An 18,238-nucleotide genomic window follows, 5' to 3' on the forward strand; every position below is an offset into this window, starting at 1 on the left:
GCTCATGCCGCGTCACAGGTGCGAGAACTGTTGTTTCAACATGGGAGAGAGTCTAGGAAAACCTGCAAAGCGCGTCCTCACTGCTTCCTCCGCTTCTTGTCCTTCTTCGCCTTGCCGCCTGCACCGCTCTTGCCCTCCTCCTGCTCGGGTCCCTTGCGCTTGAGCGCCTTGGTCGAGTTCGGGTTCTTGATCGAGACGGTCGACGAGAGACTCTGCTTGCTGCCGAGGACCTTGGCCGCAACTTGCGCCTCGGCCGCCGCCCACTCGTCCTTTGAGCCGCCAATAGCGTACCTGCGCAGGCAAGACGGTCAGCACAAGGCAACGCGCACAAAGGGAAGCGACCCCTTACTTACTGCTTCAGGTCGAGCGAGTCGATGACCTCGCGCTGCTGCTCCTTGAGCTGCTTAAGCACCTCGTTGCCCTCCTCCTCGAGCTCCTTCGCAATCGCATCCTTGTTCGACAGCTGGGTCGCGACGCCAGAGACCTCGCCGCTCGAGCCGTTCGCGGCGGGGAGGATGCGGGCGGCGGCAGCTGCGGCGGCGTCCTCTGTAGGAAGCGTGCGCGCCACGTCCGCCTTCAAGATCTCCTGGAGCGACTTGGTGAGCTTGCGGATAACCTTGACGAAGAGCGCGAGCGTCTGCGCAACCGGCAGCTGGAGCTCCGACTCGATGTCCTCGACGCTCTTGCGCTGCAGGCCGAGCGCGCACAAGATCGAGCTCTGCACGCCCGAGAGCTTGACGTCTTCCGGGAAGCGACGGGCGAAGTAGAGCGACGCGAGGCCGGGGAGGAGGTCGAGGATGACGTGGTAGTCGAGCATGTTGTTGCCGTAGGACTCGAGGCGCTTGAGGTCGAAGGGCGAGAACGAGTCGCGAACGTCGGTCGAGACGAGGGCTGGGGGAGAGACGGCGTCAGCGGAAGCTTTGTGCAAGAAGCGACGCGGCACTCACTTCGTCGCGAGTCGGCCGTGTCGAGCGCACTCGCGCCCTCGAGGATGCTGAGCGCCGTGATCGAGCCAAACTCGCGGAACTTGAACGAGAGGAGCGTGATGAAGCGCTTGCGGAAGTCTGCGGGACGAGTCACCTGTGAGCACGCAAGCGAAAGCCGAGTCGAGCGAGAGAGACGCACCGTTCGCGAACGCGCCCAACCACCTGCTCGCCTCATCCGTGTTCTTGTTGAGCCCGCGAATCATGATGCACGAGTGCTCGCCCGTCAACTCGTTCTGGGTCTGGCGCATGTATAGCGGGACGAAGCCCGCGCGTTTCCAGAACTTGAAGAGCGAGGGGGTGATGCCGTACGAAGTGCCGAGGTAGTCGAGGTTCTCGGGCTGGCGCTCCGAGAGGCGCTGGAGGAGGGGCGGCATCTTGGAAGCGTCGCGGATGCCGATGCGGTCGGTCTGGAGCGAGGCGTTCTGTGGGCGGCCGAGCGAGGGTCAGCATGCGAAGAGAGACGGTGGCAACACGCCGAAACGCACCTTCTCGACCTTGGCGACGTCCTCGAACGTCTCGACCTCGAGCTCGGCCTGGACCTCGTCGAGGTTGAGCAACTCGCCGCTGTAGAACGAGTTGAGCGCCTGGAGCGTCCTCGACCCGTATCCCATCTTTGCGTAATCCGGGTGAACAGCAATCCGGACGACCCGCGCGCCCGACAAGCTCGCAAAGTCGTCGTCCTGGAATTGCTGCGTGATCGTCCAGGGGATCAAGTCTCCTCCAGCCATCTTGCCGCGCGAGAGGTTGTCGAGGACGCTCTGCTTCGAGATGTTGCCCTCCAGCGCGACCTGCACGACGACGAGCGGTTCCGGAAGCGAGTTGTCGCCTTCCTTGAGCGGGGGGAGGAGGACAAAGAGGTGGTGTCCCGGCGCGTCCGACATGAGCTGGAGGTCGTTTGGCGAGTTCTTGTAGTGAGACGCGACGTATAGGCTCATCATGCGCTGGAGGAAGACTTCGGATGCGGGGTGGTACGAGAAGAGCGTGTCGCGGTTGACGTAGAAGAGCTCGCACGTCGACGGGTGCGGGCACCCCTGGAGGGTCTTCTTGCTCGGCGTCGCGATCGTCGCGTCGAGGCAGAGGAGCTGGTTGAGCCACTTCTCGATGTCGTCGCCCGGCGCGTAACGGATCGGCGTCGACAGCTTGATCTCCTTGAGCGTGCGGGCGACCGAGAGAGTCGACGACGAGCTGCTGCTGCCCTTCGCTCCTGCGCCGTCGCCGTTCGCCGCGGGTGCCGAGAGCGCCGAGGCGGGTCGCGACATCTCTCGCAGCTGCTGGAGGAGCTTGAGGGAGAGCGAGCGGCCGGTGCCCTCGTAGCCGTTGATGGTCGACGCCATGAAGACGAGGTACGGGCCGAGGAGGGAGCGAACGAGCGGCAGAGGGATGGCGGCCGCCTCATCGATAACGACGAGTTCTGCCTGGCCGAGGACATGGAAGTCCTGCGGCTGGATGTACTGGATCGTCTGACGGTGCTGGCGGAAGATGTTGACGCGGACGACGGCGCCTTTCCATTCGGGGTTGGTGCTCTGGACGATATCGTAGTCGAGGTGTTCCTCCCACCCGAGCTTGTCGAATCCCTTGAAGATGAACTCGAACAAGGTCTTGAGGTTCTCCGGGCTCGGACTCGTCACGAACACGTTCGAGTACCCGTGGAGGATCGCAAGCGCGATCGACAATCCGAGCGCGGCGGACTTTCCCCGTCCACGCGCGGCAGTGAGCGAGACGGTCTGCGAGAGCGACTTGGAGGTGATGGCGTCGGTGAACGTGAGGATCGCCTTGGCCTGGTCGAGCGTCCGTGCCTCGGCAAGGACATCCCCGATCCCCTTCGTGTCGGCCATACTCTCCTTCAACGCGCGCAACTCGGCCTCGCCCTCCTGTTCCCTCCGCTTGCCCTTGCTCGACGAGCGCGCGACTCCGACGCCCAAGTCCGGGTCGAGGGGGACGATGTCCTTGCCCGCCGAGATGGGGAGGACGTTGAGCTCGTCGTCGACGACGAGGCAGGAGGAGTTGTTGCCGAGAGAGAGGAGGAAGCGCTCGTTGAAGCGCGCGACGGGCGAGGCGTCCGACATGGAGGAGCGGTACCGCGAGTGGACGTCCTGCGCGCCAGTTGAGCCCCGTCAGCTCCGCTCTTTCGCCATACGCACGACTCGTCACGCACCATTGTCATGCTGTACAACTCCCTCAGACTCGACATCCCCTGCAAAAGGCAGACGACGATCCCTCCTCCCTCGACCGTCTCGATCGTCCTCGCGAGCAAGTTGGGCGTGACGGCCTCGAAGTCTTGCAAGACGAGCATGTTGAAGGTCTGACCGAGGATCTTGTGCGTGTCTTTGTAGTACCTGGCGAGTATGCGCGCGGGTTAGCCTTCCTTCTCCTCCTCGACGACGAAGGGAGGAACCGGCGCCAGACTCACGTATACCGCACGTCCGTGACGCTCACAAACAGCTCGAACGGATCGAGCTCGCCCAACTCCCTCTTGCCCTTCTTGACTTCGCGTTTGACCTTTGATTCGCGTTGTTTTCGATGCGTACTGAAGCCCAAGTCTTTCCTGTAACACCATAGGACGTTCGGGCGCGGGTTCTTCTTCTGCGCTACATTCGAGGATGCCCTGGTCAGCCGCGCCCAAGGAAGACCCGAAAGAGTCGAAGGAAGGGACGGAGACTCACCATCCGTCGGATTGGCCAACCCCGCGACCGACTGACTCAACAAAAAGTGCAGGTTGACTACTTGTTGTTGGAGTTTCGAGCGGTCGCCGACCATCAGGAAGAACGAGCGGTGGTTCGTGATTAGGCCACTGTCGTCGAGGAGGGGAAAGGTCGTGGAGGTCGGGAGTGCGTGCGAGGGGTTTGTGCAGGGTCAAGAGCATGGTTTAGAGGGTGTTGAGAGTGTCGGAGAGGCGGCAAGAGGCGTAAAGTCATCGCAAAGTCGGAAGAGTGATGAGAACCGAGTCGGCGGACGAGGGGGGTACCAAGCGCATTCCAGGGTCAGCCGTCCGCCCCAATCCCTCCATTGACCCCCATAGAGCAGGGAGACGGTGCACGCACTTTGCAATCAGCGCCGGGATGCGCGAGTCGAGGACCTTCTTCTTCCCCGTTGCGTTCGCGCCGCTCATCCTCTCCTCGTCTCTGTTCTCGCGCGAGTTGGGTGGATCGAGTCGAGTGAGGGAATGCGAGCACAGAGCAGGTGGAGCGAGCAGCCTTTGAGGAGTGCGAGCGAGGGGCGTTGAGCGGGTCGAGTGGAGACGAGACGAGCTCGAAGCAGCGGGTCCAAGTTCGCTTCCTGACCAAACCCTCGCCTTCACCCTCTCTCGCTCGTACGCAAAGCTATCGTACAAGTTCTAGTAAACTCCCTGCGCAATGCAAATCTACGGCGCCTCGTCTCTACCATTCGCAAGAGAGACCGCGCGCTACCTCCTCACCCTCCTCTCCATCCTCCTCCCTCCCCTCGCCTTCCCCCTCCCTCCCTTCTTCCCTCCACCAGCACGCAGCGCCTCCCTCCCCCTCCCAGCCCGCTCTAAACCCCTCACCCTCTTCTCCTCCTCCTCGAGCGGCAACTCAAGCAACGACGGTTCGCCCGTCTCCGCTTCGAGTGAAGCCGAGTCGAGCAGTTCTTCGAGGGCTGTTAGTTCCTCCGGCTCTTCAGGTTCCGAGTCGAGAGAGGAGGGAGAGGGTGGGTCGAAAGTCGGTTCGATGTCGACCTCGGCGTCTTCGTCCAACGCTTCGGGATCTTCGCGTTCTGCTTCTTCGCGAGAAATGGCCGGCGAGTCGTCCTCGTCCTCGTCCTCGGCCGCGTCGTTGTGTGGCTCGGTATCGAGTAGATCATTTTCCTCGAGCGAGTCGTCGGCCTCGTCGGAGGAGGTAGAAGAAAGCCTAACGATTTGCGGTCCGTCCTCCTCAGACTCTCGCTCGCCGTCGTCGGAGGAAGAAGGAGAGGAAGGACCGTCATCGGCGGCGGCGAGCGGCTCGTCCTCGTCCGCGTCGGCGGGAGGATCCGAGGGAGGATAGGCGTAAACCTCGTCCGCATCATGCGCGCTGCGTCCACGAATCACGAGCTCATCAGCCCTCACTCACTCGAGAAGACAAAGAGAGACGATGAAGAAAGGAAAACGCACTGCGCCTCCTCAAGATGCACATCCTCCGGCGAGTCGCGCAACAAATCTTCCCCTACGTCGTGGCTCGAGTCTCCATGTCGTTGGTGTACTTCCTCCAGATACTCCCCCTGCTCGTGGGGCAAGAAACCCGGAGGGAGCTTCACCTCCGCTCCCTCTCCCACCGCCAGCGACTTCTCTCGGGTCGCGTCGTACCCAGCCCCTGCCAACGCCCTCGCGAACAACAAGAACGCTCCGCCGAAGATGAGGATGAAGAGGAGGTCGTGTGCTGAGCGGCGGCGGATGTTGGAGTATACCAACTTCGCTAGATTCGGGTTCCGATTCGGCGAGGAGTTCGAGGAGGGGGAGGAAGAGAGGAGGCGGGGGAGTGAGAGGGTTGTGCTTGGAGGAGAGAGCGAGGACGAAGGGGCGAAGGCGAGTGAGGCGTTTGAGCGGTGTCGAAGGTCGAGGGAGGCTGCTCCTTCGCCTCCTTTGGCGGACGACGGGCTCTGGATCCGGCCATTGCTGGCGTGCCCGCCTGCTGAGGAAGGAGCGACGGACGAACTCCGTCCATGGATGCCATCCACCTCGTTCCTCGCTCCGCCCGTCGAGGAAGAGGAAGTCGAAGCGACCCCACCGTTTCGGGGGAAGGTCCACTCGCGCATCTTGTCCTTTGAAGGTGTCGCAGGAGCCGAGTCGTCGCCTGATCCAGCTGAGGAAGAGGAGGATGAGGAGGAAGGGGAGGGGGAGCGAGCGGGCATGGAGGAGGGGTCGATGGGTGTGAGGAGAGGGCGGGTGGACATTGGTGGGTGGTTCGAGTTGGGTGGAGTGAGAGAGGGAGTGAGAGAGGGAGGGGAGAAGAAGGGCGCTGTGCTGGAGGAAGAAAGGGAAGAGAGGGCGAGAAGACGGGGTGCGAGCGGGGCGTGAGAAGGGGGTGCGTGTGCTGCGCCGGTGCGAGCGAGTGCGCCCGCTCTGCTCGCTGTTCGAGTCGTGGTGTGCAGTAGTCGAGCGAGTCGATTAAGCAGTCACTTGCGAGCGAGCGCCTTTCCTTCCGGACAGCGATCCGTTTCTCTCGGCGTCCGCGTCGACGCGCGCCACAAAGTTTGTTCATCAGATTCGCAACGCCCTTTCTTCCTTGTCCTCGCCCTCGTGCGCGAAGCTGGCTGGTAGGCTCTCTTGCGCTGGACTCGTGCCGCTGCGACTCCCGCCGAATCGACTCCCGCTGCGCTTGACCTTCTCCTCGACCCGGGCCAGCCTCGTCGTCCCCCTCCCCTGCTCTCGACAACGGTTCCTTTCGCATGAGGGCACAGCGAGGACTGCTCTCGCACCTATCGAGTTCTGCAGCCGCTAGCCGAACTCCTCACTCGACTCGCGTGTGGACCGAGCCACTCGCTCCTCGCCCCAACTTCACCACCCTCTCTTCGATGTTACTGCTCTCCAAGCTGCCGACCAGTCCAGTCTAACAAAACTCATGCTACCAGGAACCAGCTGCCTAGTACAGCTGTCGCCGGGCGAGACTGGAGGACGTGAATGGATTCGAACGAGCGGGCTTGACTTCCGACAGCTGGAGAGGCGTGTGTGCTAGGAGCGAGCTGTGCGAGGCTATCAGAGCGAGATCGGACATGACTGAGGCTGCTGGAGCGCAGCTCGACGGGGCCCGCTACGAAGGAGAGGAGAGGTCCGTCTCTCCCGCTCATTTCTCCTGCCCCTCGCGCCCCACTGACCGTCTCTTGGCGGATGACTAAAGGGCTCTCTGCAAATACGATGAAGAGGGCCGCAATGCTCGTTGTCCGCCTCCTGGGCAGCGAGAAAGCGTACTTCAGCGACCTTTGGCGACCTTCGCAATCGACGGTTCAAAGTCGTCGCTCGCGGTCGCTCCTTCCAGCATGGCAACATGAGCTTGTGCATTCCCGCCTTACTGCGGATATTGCATCGGCGCGCAACGCCGTCGAAGCGAACCAGCTGGATTGCGAGGCGAGCAAGCACCTTGTACGACGCCCAAAAGTCCATCGCGCGCATTGCAGGTCGTTAGAGGAAAGCTTCGAGAGCTGCCTGGCGCTGAATGTGGCACGGGAAAGCTGCCTTTGCTCACTTCGCCAGCTTCCTCCCAGTCACGTGACCTGGTCGACTTCATCAGCTTCGCCCTCTCGTCCGGCTCTCGCGCCGCTCGTCGCCCTGCTGCACGAGCTTGCTTCTGCGATCCGCTCCTCGCTTCAAAGGGCTTGACTTCCGACACTCCCGCACGTGCGGAATCGCCGTCTCGTGTGCCGTTCGCTCGCGCACGGTTCCCGCCTGACCTTCAACATCCTCGCGATGCGTCTTGGAGGTCAACCTTGCAACTCGATATTATCGACTTACACGTCAGCACACGAGGCGTGTGCTTCAAGCCGAGAGGCGGGGTCTACGAGCTCCTGTCCACCTCCTTCTCCCGCTCTTCCACGCCCCGAGACCGTTGCAAGGCACAAATCCAGTGCTTCAACGGTGTGCGCAGGCATCCCTCTTCATGCAGTCCGAAGAGGCGGTTGGAGCGAATTGAAGGGGCTGGACAAGGGCTGGAGGAGGAGGAGGGAGAGAGCGACGGAGAAGCCGATTGCTCTCTGCAGGGTCAGGAGTTGCGAAAGCGATCCAGACTCTCGAGCGTCGTGAAGCTCGCGCTGAAACCGTGCGCTGAGCGAACGACGCCCCTTGCTCGCGCGCTGTTCCCTCGTCTCTCCTCCGCCTCGTCTCGCCTTCCGCAGCCGCACGCGATGCCGACAACGCCAGAACCTGGCGATGTCTGCTTCACCGGTCTTCACTTCGACTCCTCCTTCCGCCACTTGATCACCGTCAACCTCGCCCTCAACCTGACCAACACAAATCTGGCGGGCCAGGTCTACCTGACCGTCGCGCTACCAAGCCAGTGGTCCTTCACCGCAACGTCGAAGCAGAATTATTCAGAGCCAGACTCGCACTATGTCGAATTCATCGTCGAACATGGACGCCTCGAGGCGGGCGCGCTTGGGTCGGCCGTTTGCACGACCATGCGACTGCGCGCTGTCGTCGCAGGCCGCGAGGTCGAGATCAAGAAGGTCGACACGCCGCCGCAACGAGTCCCGACACGCATTGCCCACGAGACTAATCGGCGGTACATACTGCAAGTACTGCAGAAGGACGTCGAGGCCGCCCAGATTGCTTCGGACCTTGAATTCTCGCAGGACGTGCCAGAGCCGAGTCTCGAGGCAGCAACGCTCACCGAACGCATTCCTCGTGAGTCCTGCTTTTCCTTCGCTCGCTTTCGAAGCTGACTCCTGGTTCGGCAGACGTCTTCCTCAGTCCCATGCCATACGACGTTCGCTTTCACTTCTCCGACGCGCACGAGCACGGCGCCGAACTTTGGGCCGAAAGCGCTTTTCTCGAACGCGCCTCTCCGTACTTCCGGATTCTCCTCGCTTCCGACTTTGCCGAGACTGCCGTCGTGCCGCAGAAGCGACCACGTACGGCGCCCAGTACCGCCTTACCTGCGTCTCCCGCGAGCGGGAAGGAGAAGGACTTTGACGATTCAGACGACGAAACGGACGGCTTGTTCTTCCAGAAGTCGCCGCCTCAGCTATTCCACCACGGCGACACACACGAGTTCCGCTTCAAGCAGATCACCGTCACCCAAACGGCATTCACGACCTATCGCGCCGTTCTCGCCTTCCTTCGAACCGGCCATATCTCCTTCGCGCCACTGTCGTCGTCGTCGGCGTCTCGAGACGTGACCCCGTCTCTCCCAAATGCGCCTTCCGCCTCGCGCACCTCCTCGAACTCGACACGCTGCAGACCCTGTGCCTAACGCACTTTAGCAGGTCTCTCATGCCCGCCACGGCGCCCATCGAGCTCGTCAACGACGCTTCAGTTCGCTACGACGCCTGGAGGAAGGTAGTGATCGAGTATATCGTCGAGCGGTGGGACGAAGTGATGGAGACGGAGAGCTGGAAGGACGTGTATGCGCGGATTGAGCGCGACGAGATACCTGGATCGGGACTTGTGTTGCTCAAGCTGATGGACAAGAAGCTGGGTGCGGGAAAGGGTGCGTCCTTTTCCTTCGCTTCCTCTTTCCCCGGGCATCTTGCTGACACCGTCGCTCCTTGTGTAGGGTAGAGCACTCTTCCTGCTATCACCAGATTCTCGGCCTTACCCGCTCGCAGCTGTGCGGACAAGCGCGACATGCTGTCGAGCGCAAGTTTCGCAACGCTCGCTTCTCGCGACGAGTGCCCAGTTGGCTCGCGCAGCACGCGGTCGGCGACGTTCTCTTCCCTTGACTGGCGTACAGTGGTCCTTCAAGGGAGACGCTTGGGTGTCAAGGCAGACTGGAGGAGGAGGGTTGCCGTCTCCGCCACTTTTGCGCACGCCGATCTTACTGCCGCTCCTTTGTGTGTGAGCAGAAAGATGTACGAGCGCTCGCTTGCCCTGAAGAGCCGAAGGAAGCTGTCCTCGTCGCTTGCGCAAGGGACTTAGCCGCACGTGACCCGCTCAACTTCGTCAGCTTCACCTCCTCGTCCTCCTCTCCTCCCTCGTCCTCGCTTCCTTCCGCTCGTTCTGTGCTCCAGCTTGCTCGCATGGCTGCTCCTGCTCCCCCAGCCCCCCGCGCCCGCTGCCGCACCCGCTCCTGCGCCTCCCTGCGTCCCGAAGGTCGTCCAGCACCAAGTGAACGAGGGACTGAGCTTCTCGTTGACTTGCGACCTCGAACTGGACATCACGGCGACGACTTTCGAGGAAGTTACCCTGCCTCTGAAAGGTGTGGCGCTCATAGGAGACTGGACTTGTCGCGTGGATCGGCAAGAGGAGGGAGGCAAGTCGGAAAAGGCCGTTCACATCCAGCACGGAGACCTGGACGTGGGCGCCTTCGGCAAGGACGTCGACGTAATGATGAAGGTCCTAGCAGTCACGCCAGACGACCGCTGGCTGTTGTCTAGCGCGCACTGGCGCCATTGTCCGGCGCCCAACGCAAGCGAGGACGACCCGTTTGTTGCCTACACAGGCTACCAGCTCGACATCCGGCAAGACGACATTGACGACCTCAGGAGCATGACCGACGGCGACTTTGACCCTGCTTCTCATCGCCGGTACCGCGTGCACTTTCAGCTGGCTCAACGCAAAACCACGCCCACGCCCGAGGCAAAGGAACTCATGTACAGGATGCGAGGTGCGCTCCTTCAGAACTCTTGAAGGTAATCTCGCCCGAGCTGACCTCGTCCGCAGACCTCGATCTCTCGCCCACACCCTACGACGTCCGTTTCTTCTTCCCGAACGCCTGCGATGGGGGCGCAGAGCTTTGGTCCGAGACGGGGTTCCTTTCTGGAGCTTCCTACTACTTCGACTGCCTCCTCTCCTCCGGCTTCTGCGAAACGGTTACGCACTCGAAGAAACGCCCAAGAACGCGCAAGAGTGCGCCCGCCGCGACTTCCCAGACTCCGGCTGATGCGGATGCGAAGGACTTCGACGACTCGGACGACGAGACAGACGAGCTCTACTTTGAGCGGCGCTCTTCCGTACTGCATGAGCACGAAGGCGATTGCCCGCTCGAGTACAAGCAGGTCACGATCACCAAGACGGCGTTTTCGACTTATCGCGCGGTCCTCGGCTTCATGCGTACGGGATACATTGTCTTTGCGCCCCTCACGTCGGCCTGCAAGCCTTCCAACCCGTCGGCAAGTCGAACTCGGCGGGAACATCTCCTCAACCTCCGCCGAAAGACGCCAACGTCCGCCGTCTCGCCCAAGTCGGTCTTCCGCCTCGCCCATCTCATCGAACTTGACGATCTCCCAGACCTTTGCCTGGCCGACTTGCGGAGGCAGCTCACTGTCGAGATCGCGCCAGTCGAGCTCGTGGACGATGCCTCGATCTGCTTCGACGCATGGCGCGAGGTCATCATCGACTTTATCTTTGAGAACTGCGAGGCAGTGGAGGAGTCTCAGGGCTGGAAGGACCTTCAGGGCAAGATCAGGCGCGACGAGGTGCCGGGCGCCGCGCCAATCATGCTCGAGTTGATGAGCAGGTTCACGCCGAAGAAGGCCAAGGGTGCGTCTTTCGTGCACATCTGTTTGTGTCTAAACGCCCGCTAATGCTCTCGCTGCTTGCAGGCTAATTAATCGCAGCGATCTTGCATCGCGACCTTCCTTCAACCATCTCGCGACCGTTCAGCTGCGGTCTTTCTGCGCACGCTCCGAGCTGCGCTGAAGGACATTCGCGACGATGCTCACTTGCTACTGGTGTCGTCAGCCCTTCCGCTCGGTCGTGCTGACGAGCTTGGAGGAGTTACCCTGGCCTCCTCGTTCTTCCGCGATCGGCTCGTGGCGGTTCCCGCTTTCGCCTCGCAGCTGCGCATACCGCAACTTGGCAGGCTCTATCTGAGCGATGGAGACGAGCCCATTGAGCCGGCGCGGGGCACGACAGTCGCTGCGAGAGTTTGGCTAGAACTTGCCAGTCAACCGACGTCGAAGAGGACTGGCTCGCGTTTCTTCGAAGATGCTACAAGCTCCACACCTGCTATGCCGCCCTCGGAAAGCCGCACGAAGGCCGTTTGCGCGAAGGCAGAGAGGTCGATTTCGCCGCACGTGACCCGCTCGCCTTTCATCAGCAGCTGGTGTCGTGCGCGGTTGGCGTCCTCCCCTCGCCCTCGCATCCGCTTAGAACTTCTGCAGTACCTGCTATGGCCGCCTACTACGTCGTCAGCTCACCCACGCCCGCCACGGAAGCCGCCGGCCCTTCTCTCCCGCTTGCGTCCGTACCCAGGTGGACGCCAGCTTCCGCATCACCTGCACCTGCGATCTCGAGGTCGACATTACGGAAGAGCTCTCCAGCGTCTTTCCCTTCCCTGGCATACCGCTACCAGGGACCTGGACTTGCAGCGTGGGGAGGTTGGACGACGAAGTTGTGGGATTCTCCCTCGACCATTCGGCCGTCGCAGCAGGCAGGCTCGGTGACCGGGTGCAGTGGGCTGCAGAAGTTTCTGTCGTCTTGGACGGCGGCGAGTATCGCCTGAATCGCCAGGATTGGCGCTCACGACCTCAGCCGGAACCCTCGACGGCGGCAGACGGGACCCCCTTCTCCGGCTTCTCAGTCTTCGTTGACACAGTCGCCATAAAAGCGGTACAGGAGGAGACTGAGGGGGCGTACAAACCTGCGGAGCATCGCCTCTACCGGTTTACTTTCGAGATCCGACGCTTGGCGAGTTTCCCTGCGTTGGAGATGACCAAACTTCTCGAATGCCTTCCCGGTGCGCTTGTGTATCCGCAGTACGCGTCACTCTAACGCTGACCTGCGAGACTCGCAGCGATCGACCTTTCCGCAACGCCCTTCGACGTTCGCCTCTTCTTCCCAAACGTGCGCGAAGGCGGAGCAGAACTCTGGGCAGAGTCCCAGTTTCTTGCCAAAGCGTCGCCGTACTTTGCGACTCTGCTCGGCTCCGAGTTTCTCGAGTCGTCTGTGCGCCATACGAAGCGACCACGCCTTGTCGAGCGAGAAGCGGTGGCTGGTCCTGCATCTTCCGAGGACTACAAGGACTTTGACGACTCGGATGACGAGACGGACGAGCTTTACTTCAAGACGATGCCGTCGCTGCAGCATGAGCACGAAGGCGACTGCCCTCTCGAGTACAAGCAGATCACGATTCCGCACACGGCCTTCACGACCTATCGCGCCGTCCTCGCGTATCTCCGCACCGGCACAATCGTCTTTGCGCCACTCACTTCATCCAGTCAAGCCCACTACCAGGGTGGCGCCTCCCGCTTCGACAACTTGCCCGACCGCATTAGGACGAACCGGCCTTTCCCGACTTCTCCAAAGTTGGCCTACCGCCTCGCTCACCTCCTCGAGCTCGAAAGCCTGCAAGAGATGTGTCTCGCCCAGCTTGGACGGTTCTTGACGGTTGACAATGCGCCTGCGGAGCTCGTTGACGACGCCTCGCTCTGCTTCGCGCCCTGGCGGAAGGTGATCATCGACTTCATCGTCAAGAACGGTGACGGCGTTACCAAGTCGGTGAGCTGGATGCGGCTTCAGCGAGCGATCGAAGCTGGCGAGATGCCGCACTCGGCGCCCGTTCTTCTCGAACTCTTCAACCGCCAGCGTGCGGCCGCCAAGGGTGCGTCTCATCTCTTTCACCTCTACTCTCGATGCTGACGATATGGTCTGCAGCATGAGCGAGCGAGGAACAGGCTATTGAGCGATGCAAGGAAGCTAACTCTCGGAAAGTCAGGTCTTTTGAAGCGGAAGAGCAGCCGAAGCAGAGCTAGCAAAGAGCAAGGCTTTGTGAAGACGCAAGCCAGCTGTCGACCGGACGAGCTGCTCGAGAAAGGGATGAGGATGGCGCAAAGTTGTGCTCGTCGCGGTTGCACGCTGCTGACATCGTCACTCAAGCTGCGGCCTACTTCGTCAGCAGGGATGCACGCGGAGGAGGAGAAGCACCTGGCGCACCCTTGTCCTTCCTCGTCGCGAATCTGGCCATCAGCTCGAGCATGACCGGTGCAGCTCCCGGCACCTCGTCGCGCCTGATCCTGCCCTGCATCTTCTTCCACGCTTCCGACCCTTCAACGTTGTCCCAGTTCTCGAAGATGTAGTCGATGATGACCTTGCGCCATTCGTCAAAGCAGACCGAGGCGTCGTCGACAAGCTCGACGGGCGCAATCTCGACGGTGAGCTGCCTGCGCAGGTTGGCGAGGCAGAGCTCCTGGAGCTCCTCGAGCTCGAGCAGATGAGCGAGGCGGAAGACCGACTTTGGCGACACCGGCAAGGGCCTGTCCTGCCAGTACCAGACCTCAAGCAGCCGCTGTTTGCGCGTGCGAGTTGAAGTCGAGCTGAGGGGCTTGCAAGCCGAGGAGAGAGGTGCGAAGGGAATGAAGCCAGTCCGAAGGTAGGTGAGGACTGCGCGATAGGTCGTGTAGGCGGACTTGGTGATCGTAACCTGCTTGTACTCGAGAGGGCAGTCGCAATCGTGCTCGTGAAGACGTGCCAAGGGTTCCTCGAAGTAGATTCGGTCAGTCTCCTCGTCCGAGTCTTCGCAGTCTTTGTCTGGCGACGACTTCTTGAGCGGGCGCCGCTGCACTCGCGCGAGTTCTTGGGCGTTTCCTCGACTGCTTCACCGATTCGGCAAAGCCCGACCACAAGAGAGAGCGGAAGTAGTAAGAAGACCGGGAAAGAAAAACGCTGTCTGTCCAGAGCTCGGCGCCGCCTTCCTGAACGTGCGGAAAGAAGAGGCGGACGTCGTAAGGTGTCGGAAGCGAGTCCAAGTCTGCGGGAGCGGGCAGGTCAGGCACCTATAAACGGTGCAGCATAGCGCAGAAAGCGTGCGTACCTTACATGCGCTCGGCAAGCTCCCTTGCTTCGGATGTGGGCGAGGACCGCGCCTGTTCGAGCTCGAAGACGAGGCGGTAGAGGCGGTGATCCGCAACCTTGTAGTGTCCACCCGACCGCCCCTCGAGAGCGGCGATGACATCGTCTGAGAGTACCATTCGGAAGCCAGAGTACGAGTTGGGCGGCGAGGTATTGGAGACTTCGGGCGCGCCGTGACGGTCCCAACTCGACTGGTTCAGCACGTACTCTTTGTCACCGACGACCGCCGACAAGCTCAGAGAGACCCTGACACGCTGTCCCAGCAGGCCTATCGGCAAAACTCCGTGCAGGACGTGCAACGAAATCCGCTCCTTGCCATCCTCTTCCTCCTTGACGACCTTGCAGCTCCAGACGCCGGCGAGCGCGACACCTTTGAGCGGGACCTCGGTCCGCTTGATCTTCGGCGCCGAGAGGTCCATCTCCAAGTCGCAAGTCAGGGTGAAGTGGAAGCCGTGGTCGATGTGCTGCTTGAGGAGCTTTGGCTCGTGCGGCGGGGCGTCGGGATCAGGCGCGGCGGGTGTAGCAGGCGCAAGAGGCGCAGCGGGTGCGGGCGCAGCCATCTCAGCAAGCTAGCGAGGTTGTTAAGCGAGGAGAAGGAGGCAAGCGAGTCGAACTGATGAAGATCAGCGGGTCACGTGCAGAGAAAGGGTGGTCGCTCGGATGCGTCGCAAGCAGCGAAGGGTGCTGTGGAAGGTCCACAGTGTCGGAAGGAACTCTCGAAAGTCGACAAGTGGGTCCAGCGGGACTACGACGTTGTTCCGCAGGTTTGGCGGGGTCGAAAGTGCGCTCGTAGCCAGTCGTTCCTCTCGTCGAGCGAATCGTGGCCAGCGGAGCGGCCGCGAGGCACATCAATACCCTAGAGACGCGAGCTCGCCTCGGACAGCGAGTGCGAAGAGCGAGCGAATCTGCGAGTTGGACTTGGGAAGGCCCGCTGCGAACGCTTCGGTCGCCCCTCGATGCAGTCCTGCTCGGAGCGATGCCGTTCAAATCAGCGCCATAGGTTCGTGGAGGGGCAGAGATCCAGCTGGCGCTTGACCCGCGACGTCCGCTTCTTATCCCCTCCCTTCTTGACACGAGCTTGCACCATCCAACACCGCCGGAAGGTGCGCTAAACCGCTGGAAGATCCTTTCTAATGCTCAGAGTTCGAGGAACCTGCACTCAGCCGGACGCTGGATCTCGAGGCGCTGAGAAGTCTCGACGGACTTGGCCTGCTCTCGCCGCTCGCTCACTCGTCTCCAGACTCGCTCGTTCCGAGCCGCCTTGAACGGGACTAGACGGTACGATTACACCGTGAGGCGATAAAGACTGTCTCCGCCGCAAGTCGCGACGGGGATTGACGCGTTACGTGAAGGGAACGAAAACCGAATGTAGGACAACCAGGAGAGACAAGAACCGCGCACCACCTACTACGCCTGCACCTCCTTGAGCACCCTCAACCCCTCCAAGCCCCCAACCAACTTCCTCATCTCCTCTCCCTCCTCAACACCCACCTCCTCCGCCCCCTCCGACGCAGGCTTGGGCGTCTGTATCCTCAATCCCTTCTCGTTCGCGAGGTGCAACAGACAGATAAAGAGGTACGAAGTCGAGATCTCGTCCATCTTTTCCTTGGGGTATTGTTTGCGCAGGGACGAGATGACGGGGACGAGAGCTTCGGCGCGCTGGGACTTCTTGGGCTTCTTTGGACGCGCGGCGGAGGCGGGCGAGACGTTCTCGTCGGTGATGGGTTCGGGAGGGGGAGCGGTCGGGTCGTAAACGTGAGCGGCGGGGAACTGCACGACGCCGCAATCCATCAGTCTTCTCTCCTCGCCTCAAACGTCGAAAAAGAGCGACTCACCTGCTTAACAGGCACGACCACCTCCTCCAACTCTTTCCAGATCGAGTCCTTGAGCTTCTTGACATCGACCCTCTTCGCCCTCTTGGCATACGTGACCTGTTCCGGCCTGACGCGGCGCAACTGGCCCTGCGTAGCGGCGGCAAGGTCGTCGGGCAAGTTGGCGTCCGTGTCGATGTCGGCGTCTGGGTCGGGGAGGTCGTCCGCGTCGCCTGAGACGAGCCATTGGGTGTCGAAGGGAGGGGGATCGTCGTCGTCGTTGTCCGGGCCTGCGGAACGCGTTCACCACTGAGCATCAGTCCCTCGACCCTCATGCAGACCGAGAGCACCGAAAGCAAAGGCAAGCGAAAGCAGACTCACCACCCCCGAAATCATGATCCATCGGATCCAGCCCTCCCATATCGCCCTCCATCTGCATCGCATCGCCCTCGACGCCGCCCGCCTGAGCCCAAAACTGCACGTCCGCGGCGCCTGCTTCGTTCGTCCCGCCCAGTGCGGTGGACGGGTCGAGTCCTGCGCTGGAGGGGGAGGGACGACGGCGCATGCGGAGCTGTGCGTTCATACATTCGTTGCATCAGTCTCACTATCTGAGTGTGTTAGAGACTGAAGGAGAGCCGCGCGCAACGCACCGTCGTCTTGGGCTTCAAAAACAACCTCAACAGCATCCCCGAGCTAAACATGTAGTCCTCGGGCAACGTCCAGTCTTCCTCGGCCTTGTCAGTCTTCTTCTTGTTGAGCGAGGTGGTGATGCTTGTCTTGGGAGCGGCGGGGAGGAAGAGCTCTTTCGAGGAGAGGGGAGGGGGGGAGGAAAAGTCCAGGACGAGAGCGGTGCGGTCCTTCTTGGCGCGGGTGGGTTTGGCGTCCGGGCCGGCTGGGGCGTCGTCTGCGGGCGCATCTCGATCCTGCCGTCAGCCTCCGCCTGCACCATTCAAGCCGCAGACCGAAAGCAAGCGGGGAAAAGAACGCCACGCACCTTCCTCCCCCTCCTCCTTCCTCGCCCCCGCCTTCTCCCCTCCCGCAGCTGCGCCAATCCGTCCCCTCCGCATCTTCCAATGCTCCGGCCCCGCCCAGCCCTTCTTCCCTCCAACCCTCTGATCAAGCAACTCCCACACGTTCGCTCCCTCCTCTGGTCCTTCGTCGGCGATGTTGGAGAGGACGAGGTCGGAGGTGCGTGAGGAGGCGAGGCGAGGGTCGAAAGGCTCGATGGGGCCGAAGCCTGCGCCGCCGCCGCCGCCGGAGGTGGGGGGAGGGATAGGAAGTCCGAGTTCCGCTGCGCCGAGAGGGGTGAATTGATCTGCGAAAAAGTCGACCTCTCCTTCTCCTCCTCCTCCTCCTCCAAAGTCGTCTCCGCCTCCACCAAATTCTTGTCCCGCAAAATGATCGTCGAACCCTCCGAAATCACCCTCCCCTCCCTCCGCCGCGCCTCCGTCCGATGCCGCGTCGGAGTCGGAGTCGGGTCCGAGGTGGAGCATCCCGAGTGAGAGCGACGAGTCGGCTGAGAAACGGAATGCTGAGAGCGAGGGACAGAGGGACATGTGCTGGAGGGGGGAGAGGCCGGAGGGCAGGCAGCGGGCTGCGCACGTGACGAGGTTCAGCGAGCGCAGGAGGAGTAAAAGAGAGCGATGGTTGGGGACGAACCGCGCAGACGGGAGATATCGACTTCGACGTCCCCCTCCTCCTCTCGCACGTCCTCCTCCTCCTTCGCGCCCTCCTCGCCCTCCTCATCATCACACTCGAGTTTCGCATCCCCCGCATCAAACACGACCTTCATATTCCCGTCGCACCCGAGGTGGTTCATCAAGATCCCTCCCGCTCCGCCTTCATCGAAATCGGCAGAGGTCTTTTTGAAGAGTGGGTCGACGGTGAATTCCAGATCGAACGCTTTGATGCGCAGTCTCGAAAAGTCGTCGGCGAGGGTCGAGGTTTGGCGGGCGGCCTGCCGGGTCGGGCGGTGTTAGCGAGCGCGAGAGAGGGGGGGGGGGGGG

General features: G+C 61.7%; 7 protein-coding genes across 7 annotated transcripts in view; 3 read left to right on the forward strand and 4 right to left on the reverse strand.

Annotated features, from left to right (window-relative positions):
- Window positions 1-77: 77 nt before the first annotated feature.
- Window positions 78-4,095, reverse strand: RHTO_06431 (N-acetyltransferase 10, KRE33; the record flags this gene model as incomplete). The annotated part of the gene is made up of 9 exons (XM_016420092.1): window positions 78-291; window positions 354-891; window positions 948-1,064; window positions 1,126-1,408; window positions 1,472-3,079; window positions 3,142-3,322; window positions 3,397-3,574; window positions 3,650-3,777; window positions 4,028-4,095. 9 exons carry the CDS (start codon window positions 4,093-4,095, stop codon window positions 78-80), a joined length of 3,315 nt encoding a protein of 1,104 aa, XP_016269507.1.
- Window positions 4,096-4,389: 294 nt separating this feature from the next.
- Window positions 4,390-5,873, reverse strand: RHTO_06432 (uncharacterized protein; the record flags this gene model as incomplete). The annotated part of the gene is made up of 2 exons (XM_016420093.1): window positions 4,390-5,014; window positions 5,095-5,873. 2 exons carry the CDS (start codon window positions 5,871-5,873, stop codon window positions 4,390-4,392), a joined length of 1,404 nt encoding a protein of 467 aa, XP_016269508.1.
- A 1,944-nt stretch (window positions 5,874-7,817) lies between these two features.
- RHTO_06433 (BTB/POZ-like domain containing protein) lies at window positions 7,818-9,192 on the forward strand (the record flags this gene model as incomplete). Its single annotated transcript, XM_016420094.1, has 3 exons — window positions 7,818-8,316; window positions 8,370-8,806; window positions 8,872-9,192. The coding sequence occupies 3 exons, from the start codon at window positions 7,818-7,820 to the stop codon at window positions 9,190-9,192; spliced, it is 1,257 nt and encodes a 418-aa protein (XP_016269509.1).
- Window positions 9,193-9,258: 66 nt separating this feature from the next.
- On the forward strand, window positions 9,259-11,156 carry RHTO_06434 (uncharacterized protein; the record flags this gene model as incomplete). Its single annotated transcript, XM_016420095.1, has 3 exons — window positions 9,259-9,468; window positions 9,550-10,237; window positions 10,294-11,156. 3 exons carry the CDS (start codon window positions 9,259-9,261, stop codon window positions 11,154-11,156), a joined length of 1,761 nt encoding a protein of 586 aa, XP_016269510.1.
- A 587-nt stretch (window positions 11,157-11,743) lies between these two features.
- RHTO_06435 (uncharacterized protein) lies at window positions 11,744-13,255 on the forward strand (the record flags this gene model as incomplete). The annotated part of the gene is made up of 4 exons (XM_016420096.1): window positions 11,744-11,814; window positions 11,943-12,310; window positions 12,368-13,174; window positions 13,248-13,255. 4 exons carry the CDS (start codon window positions 11,744-11,746, stop codon window positions 13,253-13,255), a joined length of 1,254 nt encoding a protein of 417 aa, XP_016269511.1.
- A 201-nt stretch (window positions 13,256-13,456) lies between these two features.
- On the reverse strand, window positions 13,457-14,981 carry RHTO_06436 (uncharacterized protein; the record flags this gene model as incomplete). The annotated part of the gene is made up of 2 exons (XM_016420097.1): window positions 13,457-14,162; window positions 14,389-14,981. 2 exons carry the CDS (start codon window positions 14,979-14,981, stop codon window positions 13,457-13,459), a joined length of 1,299 nt encoding a protein of 432 aa, XP_016269512.1.
- Window positions 14,982-15,828: 847 nt separating this feature from the next.
- The window catches only part of RHTO_06437 (condensin complex subunit 2), a gene marked incomplete at both ends in the record, with an annotated part of 3,055 nt that continues 645 nt past the window's right edge, over window positions 15,829-18,238 (reverse strand). The window contains 6 exons of the mRNA XM_016420098.1: window positions 15,829-16,191; window positions 16,257-16,522; window positions 16,614-16,803; window positions 16,883-17,136; window positions 17,227-17,826; window positions 17,892-18,189. Coding sequence (XP_016269513.1) covers window positions 15,829-16,191; window positions 16,257-16,522; window positions 16,614-16,803; window positions 16,883-17,136; window positions 17,227-17,826; window positions 17,892-18,189 — 1,971 coding nt within the window. The remainder of the gene's footprint in view (window positions 16,192-16,256; window positions 16,523-16,613; window positions 16,804-16,882; window positions 17,137-17,226; window positions 17,827-17,891; window positions 18,190-18,238) is intronic.

This window comes from Rhodotorula toruloides (assembly GCF_000320785.1).
Source record: "Rhodotorula toruloides NP11 unplaced genomic scaffold Scaffold40, whole genome shotgun sequence".
In the NCBI taxonomy this organism is placed as follows: Eukaryota; Fungi; Basidiomycota; class Microbotryomycetes; order Sporidiobolales; family Sporidiobolaceae; genus Rhodotorula; species Rhodotorula toruloides.